Source organism: Hydra viridissima, unplaced genomic scaffold (assembly GCF_058129835.1).
Source record: "Hydra viridissima isolate aposymbiotic clone 2 unplaced genomic scaffold, HvirCarnegie_v1 scaffold_11, whole genome shotgun sequence".
NCBI classification, from domain to species: domain Eukaryota; kingdom Metazoa; phylum Cnidaria; class Hydrozoa; order Anthoathecata; family Hydridae; genus Hydra; species Hydra viridissima.
In genome coordinates, this window is record NW_028324310.1 from 2,437,357 (window position 1) to 2,446,347 (window position 8,991).

The window sequence follows — 8,991 nt, forward strand, 5'->3', positions numbered from 1 at the left end:
AAAAAAAAAAGGCTTTAAAATGCATTTTCAAGTCAACTATCAATTTACTACATCTCTATTGGTATAATTAATAAGACTAAAATTTGTTTTGAATAAAAAATACATGGCTTTTATCTGTTCAAACCTCTAACAACTTTTCAGATGAAATTTTTTTGTGTAAGTTTAAAATGTTCTTAACTTTTATTTAAAAACAAAAAACTTCATGAAAATTTTCACATGCAAAAAGAGTTAAAAAATTCAAATCTTCATGAAGTTTTATAAAAATTTCACAGAAAAAAAAAAAAAACGTTATAAAGGAGGGCAAGTATATATTCTACAAGCTGTGATTCTGTAAAAACCTTATGATCAATAAAAACCTTCATTTAACCTATTTGCAAACCAAAACCAAATCTGCTTTGATTTTTTAAATGATCTAGCTTTCCACTAAGAATAAAAGAAAATGGCAATGGATGAAGCTTCTTCTCAAAAAGACCAGCAACTGCCCAGTTAGTGTCCACCATTCCTTTGAAAGTGACATTAGCTTTAGGTATGTCAACTTGATAACCCAAAGAAACAGTTGAGTCCTGCATCCTTGAATTGTATTCATAATCAACACCTACTTGAACATTATCATTTCCTTTTCTGTAGTAAGTTGCATGCCAGCCTCCAGCATTTACTTGAGCAGCTGCAATCCATTTATCAGTAGAGTATCTACCAGCCAGAGATAAGATTGCTGACTGCTGCCCTTGACCGTAATGATAGAGTAACTCAGTTCCGATATCAATATTATCAGTAATACGCTGAAGATAATGTGCAACAATAATTCCTGACTCATTCAAAATATCAATATTTCCAAGAGCACAAGTTGCGGTAAAGTTCTCACCACGATAATCAGCATCTGCTTGAACCATGGCAAACTCTTTCTGCTGAGTCTAATAAATAAAAAAACCTATTTGCATATTTTGCATAAATTTGAAGAAAGTTTAACTCTTATAATGAATCATGTACTTACAAACAATATAAAAAAAAAATAATAATAATAAAAAGGAATAGGAGGAAATGAGAATGGAAACTTTAAAGGAGGAAAATAGATCAAACACATTCATGCAGTTCTATCCAAAGCAGTAAAAATAAAAAACAACAACAAAAAAAAAGCAAAAAAACAAAAAAAACAAAAATAGAAAAAAAAAAACAAACTTTTAAAAACTTTTATTTTAAGAATTTCGCAGGAAAAATTGCTAGCATCACTTGCTAGCATCACTGATATTGGATCATTTTTTAGGTTTTAAAGTTAATAGGAAATATCAACTTTCGCCAAATAAAAACTATTTATTATAATCAATAACACAATCCCCCTTCTTAGTTATCTTCTACTTTTAAAACACTTTTTTAATAGGTTTTTTTTTTGATATTAGGAATTTAACAATTTTCTATTAGTTATATAGCCAACATCTAAATATATTCATAGTTAGTGTAAATATAGTTATAAATATTCTTAAAAAAAAAAAAAATTAAAAAAGCAATATAGAGTTATAAACTACAAATTTAAACATGATTTTTACAGAAAAGTTCAAAGCCCAACTAAACACGTTTAAGCCATCCCATAAGGTTATTTCAGACCATGCTTAGTAACTGCTATTTACTTTTTTTTTCTAGTAAATTCTAAAAGGTAATTTCTAATCTTCAATAAGGACATTCAATTGCAATTATTGTAACATTTAATGCAGCCCCCCTCTTCCAAATAAGAGATCTCTACCAGATTTTAACAACAAAAACCACATTTGATGCTTCTAAACCTTTTAAGACTTTAAAATAGCATAAAAACAATCATCGTTTTTTAAGTTTATAAGGATAATAATCTTTCTTCAAACAAAATTGGAGTTTATGACACATTAAAACGTTAAGTTGTATCATCAACAATCTCATGCTACTGATCTTCGTAAAGAAAATTCATTTTTTTTACATAACAAAAACTTTTTTGCATAACTTTTGAAATATTATTGACATCTTGTTCTTGATCTGATCATTAATAGTTCTCGAAATTCAGCTATTTACCTTCCAAATCCAAAGTTTTTAAAACAAAATGCTCTGATTTCAATTTAAATGCACAACTATGATGTCTAGTAACGTATCATGTTAATTCAATATTAAAAACAAAAAATTTCAACTGCATTAATTGTTGATTAAAAAAAGAAAAGAATTTAATTCTGACCTGCACTACTATTTTCCCTTTAATTTGCTTATTAAACTGATGAATAATTTGTGCACTTAAACTACCGCTATTGTCAATGTCTCCAAGTATTACAGGTGTAGCCTAATAAAAATAAAATTGCATCATTAAACAAAAAAAATAGAAAAATTCGAGCAAAATTTAGTGGTAGAAACAGCACCCAAATAATAAATTAGTAATGCATCAAATATTTATCAAAAACATTAACAAAACAAGTTGCTTTAATGAAAACTACAAAATCTGAAAAGTAAAAAGCACCTCAGCTGGATTTGTCTGAGTTCCACCAACATAAGTTGCTCCAAAATGGTAAGAGGTTAGCTGAGGAGCGCTGGACAAATTTAATGTATGACTGACTTGAAAGTTATTACTGAGTCCTTTATTAACCATTAGGCGAAAGCCATCAAAATTTCCAGGCTGCAGTTCTAAATTGTGCCAAAATTAATATCATTATTTATTTCTGTTAAAGTAAAAGTTCTTTTTAGTGCTATCTTCTAAATTCTCTAGATTAAATTTTATAGATTAAATTATGATTATTTTACAATAACAATGCTCAATTACTTTTTTAATCAATTGCTATTTAATTGTTAATTAATTGCTCAATTACTGTATTGAGCACTGAATAATCTTATAGAGAACAGTTTTAAGAAGTAAAAGAAGGAAACAAAAAGGACAATTATTCCACAACTACTATTAGTTAGTACTAAAAGTAGAACTGATACACAATAATATGAAAATTACCATGCATTTTTAAATCTGTAATAAATAAGTAAAAAAACAACTAAGTTTTGTAGCTATCATAACTTTAACTCTAAACTTATTTGTTGTAGTGTTTTCTCTTTGATCTCAGCAGAGGGTGTGTTTTTTGTTTTATAATTTTTCTTCTGGTCTAGTATTGCTGCTATTAAATCAGCTATCAACATGTGCTAACTTAAGTACTTATAACAATTACACTATAAACTTATACACTAGTAGACTACAATAGTGCAATAGACTATTCAGCATCAAAACTGATTTAGTTATCCTAATTATCTTAATTATTATCCTAAAATGATTTAGTCATACTAATTACCCTAATCTTTCTTTTGAGGTTGTTTTTCTTCTTTTACAATGTACAAATAAAAAAAAAAGAAGCTTGATCTAAACTTTCATAAAGCTTCTATGCATAACCTAAAAAATACATAACTTTTAAAGTAATTTAATTAGCAGAAATAATTTTTATACTGTGAATAATGAGAATTGAAGTTATTCATTCACTGTGCATGCATTAGTTCAAGGAATTGCAAAAACCTTAAATATGTAAAATATGTTCTACAATCTTATGTAAATTTAAATCAAAACTATATAAGTACCTTTGCATTTTTTATGCAAATCTTCAAAGAGTCCGGGGTTTTTTGTTGGAGCAGCCGACTGATTTTGATCTTTTTGTAGAGGAGGAACAGCTGGGGCAGGTGCGGTGATAGGTGGTGATATAGTAGTACTTTCAACTTGTTTTAGAGGTGCAGCAGCTTGAATTGTATATACGTTGCCCATTACTCAGGATAAACTCATCGGGAGTGCTTGGGACTTCAAGTCAGCTACCGACCGCAAGAGAAAAGAATTTTCTTACGTGCAATCATCACGTAAATCATAACATAAGGCTGTCAAAAAAAAAAAATTTTGTGTAAAATTTACATCGCATAAGAGACATGTGAAGATTTAAAGTTGATTTCAAAATTTAAGGTCTTTCTTATTATATGAAATACTAATTAACTCATTGTCGTAGCCTGACTGTTAAAGCGACGTTGTTACCTAGATGAAGTAGTCACGTTGTCTCGCGTCTCTAGTTATCTTTAAGGGAACATAATCAAAGAGAAATGGAAGTTATTTGACATTAGCATCTATTTCTATTGCGATTATAAAAGATAGACATTCAAGATTAAGAAAACGTGAGCAATTCTTTTTCACCAGCTCCAAATCAACTCTAAATTTAATCTAAAAAATTAAAAAATTCATAGAAAAACGCCAAATTTTGTCATGTTTTCGACAAGCTTAATTCTAAAAAGTGAAAGTCGATCCTAAACATGAAAGTAAGAGTGTTCTCTAAAAAGTTGTGCTCAACTTAACTCTGACAAATATTATGGTATCATGTCATTATTAGTGAACCCAAACGTAACTTTGAACTTTGGTTTGCTTCATTGGCACTTCGACTGTATTAGTAGTCACCTCTGTAGCTGAATCAACGAAGATAAAAATATGGTTTTTTATCTGTCATGTAGGAAACCTTGCGCTGCTGAGCCTCTTTATGCGCCCCACATATTACTTTAAATTTCTGTTATAGGGGGAGTAAATTGTATTATAATGGCTAATAGGATTGCTGCATTTCGGTGCGCTTCAGGAACGAGGAATCCTTCAAATTGCTGACTCCAAAATATATTGTTCTTCGTCGATTCTCCTTCGGTTACATTTTCGTCTAGAAAAAAGTGACTCTTCTATTTCAACTATTGAGCCTTTTCCTCATTAATGGCGAAATACCATTATTTTACAGGCTCCAATTTCTTAGTGTTTTTGGTAAACTTTTACCTATAATGAACGACGTTTCTTTGCACTGCGAAGCCAAAACTCGCATGATTCCAAGTATCTGTCATAAGTCAAGTTTAGATTGTTCAAAGAAACTTCCAACTAAAAAGCATATTGCCTTTTTGCAATGTTTTCTCACGCAATCGCAAGTCTTGAGCAACTGCCAGTTAACAATAATTTTTTTTTTATAATCAAAGTTCAAGTTGTAAATTTTTTGTAGCTTTTAACAAGTAAACAGTTATTTAAATATATTCAAAAGCTATAGGCGGAAGTTTTAAACAATTATTTTTAACAGCTTCACAAACCTTTGAAGCGGAAGTTATAATACAACAACCAAGTCTTAAAAACAAGGGCGATACTCTAAAAAACATTTGTAGGATCTCCTCAGCTAAGTAAATCTTACGATTAGCGTACACAAATTTTACGTCGAGGGTTTTTTTGGGTTCAAAAAAATATGTAAGCTATTCTTAGAGTCGCGTTTACGCAGACGCTATGAAAAGTTTTCTTTATTCTTCAACTTCTGCAACAGAATAATCATTATCCGCCATTATCTACAGCTCTTTCAACCAAGCTACTTATCTTGCGCCGGGACTGAGGATTCGCAGAACAATTTTTTTACTTATATATATATATATATATATATATATATATATATATATATATATATATATATATATATATATATATATATATATATATATATATATAAGATTTAAGTGACATCTTTAATAGTATGTGTAAAAGTATTATAATTATCAAAACATCATATACGGTATCATACTATTATTTCTTTTTCTTTTTTATGTAATATTTCGGCTCATATGGTGAGAGCCATTATCAAACTAATAAAACCGTTAAAAAAACCGTTTAAAAAATCATAATAAACGTAGCCAAATGATGTCATAGCACCGTCAGATATTCAAGATTTTTTTAATTTTACAAAAAACGGTTTCCAATGGTGAGTCATCACTAAATTGCCATTGTCGCGATTTAAAATGTTTTCTTTAGGTTTTGTGCATTGTATACGTTGTATTTCAATGGCCTCGCGAATTTTCCTTGTGTAGTTGTTTAAAATTACAGAAAGTGTTTTAGGTTTCTCCCAGTTTATTTTACCATTACAATGTTGTGAATGTTCGACTATTCCAGATGTTTCCAAGTTGGCTTTTGTAACGTCATTTTTATGTTCTTAAACTCGTGTAGAAATCTTTTTTCTTGTTTCCCCAATATAACATGCGCCACATGTGCAATTAACTTGGTACACTCCTGGATAACTATTCGGAGGCAGTTTAGATTTGTTTCGTCAAAGTATATTGACTAAGGGATTACCAAAACGAAAGACTGTTTTAACGCCAACTTTACGAAATTCTTTTCTAAGAACAAGGCCTAATTTCGGAACTCATGGTAAAATAACAAGATTTTTGATATCAATTTTTTGAGAACAAGATGGATTTGTGGAGTATTTATAATTTTTAGCAATATCTGAATACTGTTTATGGGAATGTCCATTTTCAGTAAATATTTTAAAGAGAAAATTAATTTCATCTTAAATGTTATGTTCTGAACAAATTTTGTATGCTCTAGCTAAAAAAACCTTTAAAAATACCAACTGCGATATTCGGTGAAACAGATGATTTCGGTTTTATAAGCACGTTTGTAATTGCATTTTTTCGGTGTATGGAAAACTCATATTTGTGAAGGGATTGATTGGTGGAGATACAAATATCTAAAAAATTTAATTGGTGTTGAGCATTTTCGTATTCGCATGTATATTGGATAGATTTATCTTGTGAATTTAAAAGTGCTAAAAAAGAATTTGCGTATTAATATTAGTAAATCGAGCATGGCTATCGTCAACGTAACGTTTATAAGTTTTTGGTGCAATATTGACGTTCAAAGCCTGTTGAATAGCATTAGATTCAATATGTTGTAGATATGCTTCTGACATGACGACCATTATGGATAGACCTATTGGACCAGAGTTTTTTAAAATATATATTTTGTCTTCCCATAAAAAATAACACTTACTAATACAGAGATCAATTAGTTTATGAATGTCTACTAAAGATAATTTAGTTCGTTGTATTAGATTTTCTCTATCATTGTTAAGCATATCAATAATTGCAACAGTTGCTTTATCAAGTGGCACTGATGATCCAGGGGCGGATCCAGAGGGGTTCAAAGGGTGCTCCAGCACCCGTCAACTTTCAACAAGCAAAGTTTACTACTTTGTTGCATTTTTTTATATATAAAAATTAAATTGTTAAAATATTTTATTCAACTCAAAATTTGCGATTTAATTTTTTGTGAAGGATGTCGAAAATAATTATCTTTGTTGTTGTGTTAGCGCTAGCGTATTTTATATATATTTATGTTTCGACTAGGAAACTCCAGTATAGTCGCTTTCTGATTGGCCTGCACCCCACAGAAGCTATTTTTGATTGGCTTGGTTTCTTAAGCTAATCAAAACTGGTTCTGAGGGGTGCTGACCCAATCAGAAAGATCTCTGAAGGGTGCAAGCCAATCACGCATAAATCAGAAAAAAGGGTTTTCACTAAGCTTTTGGTTAACTCGTAGGTTAAGTGTTCTAAACATGGCGGATTCAATGCTTCAAATTATTTTAAAATGTGTTTTAGATGAAAATAGGGTTTAATCAAAAAAGGTATCGTTTTTATCTAATGTTATTGTCAAAGCTCATAATACTATTAGAGAAAAATTTTTGTTTAATGAAAAATCTAAACTAAGTGTATTGCATAAAATATGCAAAGTTTCAAATATACAGTTTCCCATCTCAATGATTTCGAGCAGAAAGCGATTTTCAACCAGTGAGGTAATAATTTGTTTCTTAAATAATTATATTAATTTAAAAATAAAAATATTTATATGTGTGTGTGTGTGTGTTTGTGTGTGTGTGTGTGTGTGTGTGTGTGTGTGTGTGTGTGTGTGTGTGTGTGTGTGTGTGTGTGTGTGTGTGTGTGTGTGTGGCACTTCGACTAATTATAGCGTTACTTGTGAATAGTTATGTGCGTAAAGTATATGTCATTATAGCGTTACTTGTAAATAATTGTATGTGTGAAAAGTTAAGTGTGAATGCTTAGGGAATGCCTACTTGTAAATAATTGTATGTGTGAAAAGATATGTGTGAATACCTAGGGAATTAATCTGTATATAAATTGTGTTGAATTTTACAAAGATATATTGGCGTTTACGCTCAACTAAAAAACGATCTTTTTTTGCGAAACTACAAGCTATTTCGGCAAAATGGCGACTAAACTTAATTTAAAGTTAATTCCAGAGTTTAGTGGAACGATCAACAGTCAGTTGCGGAGTGGCTGGAAAAGGTTGAATTGGTATGTAAAATAATTGGTGTAACCGATCTGGCACGTGTGGTTCCTCTCCGTCTCACTGATGGTGCATTCGTAGTGTATCAACAGTTAGCAGAGACTGATAAAGAAAATTTTAAGAAAGTAAAGGAGGCTTTGCTTGAAGCCTTTGCCGTTGATGCATTCACAGCCTACGAGCAGTTTGTCACGAGAAAGCTGAAACATGGAGAAGCAGTTGATGTTTATTTGGCAGAACTACGAAGATTGTCTACCCTAATTGGTGGGCTACCAGACAAAGCGATCGCGTGTGCCTTTGTTGCTGGGCTCCCCGAGGAAGTTCGACGGATGCTGAGATCGAGTTCTCGTATGGACGATCTTACAACTGTTCAAATACTTGCGCGAGCAAGGACTCTGATGATCGAGGAACGGAACAACGGGATGGTGGAAAAATTTGCTGTAGCTGCAATGAAAAGTAGTGATCCGAGGTTGCTAGAAGATAAAACACAATCAGTGTGCTATGAGTGCAAACTTCCCAATCACTTTGCGAGAGATTGTCATTTAAGAAGACATAATTATCGAAACAAGCCAAGTAGAAGACGGGAGTCAAGCGATGTGCTGTGTTACTCGTGTCAAGAGTATGGACACATGTGCTTACCAAACTCTGGGCTTACCAAACTGTTGTGTTCCGTGAACAGAGGTTTTGTTTAACACGTTTGGGATTTGGCCTGAACGTTGCGCCCGTCATTATGAAAGCAGTTTTGGACAAAGTTCTATCGCAAGACGAAAAGATCTGGAAGGGAACAAGTTGGAATTGAAAATAAGAAGTTATTTTGGAAGAGAGACAACGATTTTGGTGAAGTTCCAAGTTCTCTAACGAGGCGAAAAATCTTCTCTTTATGTGGAAAA

At 31.4% G+C, this 8,991-nt stretch overlaps 1 protein-coding gene across 1 annotated transcript; it reads right to left on the reverse strand.

Moving 5' to 3' along the window:
- Positions 1-13: 13 nt before the first annotated feature.
- LOC145191097 (mitochondrial import receptor subunit TOM40 homolog) lies at positions 14-3,821 on the reverse strand. The gene is made up of 4 exons (XM_080068049.2): positions 3,559-3,821; positions 2,468-2,631; positions 2,192-2,293; positions 14-911 (listed from the first exon to the last, which is right to left on the reverse strand). The coding sequence occupies exons 1-4, from the start codon at positions 3,737-3,739 to the stop codon at positions 363-365; spliced, it is 996 nt and encodes a 331-aa protein (XP_079924175.2). The 5' UTR covers positions 3,740-3,821; the 3' UTR covers positions 14-362.
- Between the last annotated feature and the right edge of the window lie 5,170 nt (positions 3,822-8,991).

Bases quoted from the DNA above. Each gene is read 5' to 3' on its own strand.
- LOC145191097 (XM_080068049.2), bottom strand. From the start codon at position 3,739: ATGGGCAACGTATATACAATTCAAGCTGCTGCACCTCTAAAACAAGTT. The intron at 2,632-3,558 runs GTACTTATATAG...GGCACAATTTAG, and splicing joins TTTGCATAAAAAATGCAAAG to AACTGCAGCCTGGAAATTTT. The intron at 912-2,191 runs GTCAGAATTAAA...TTTATTTATTAG, and splicing joins AAGGGAAAATAGTAGTGCAG to ACTCAGCAGAAAGAGTTTGC.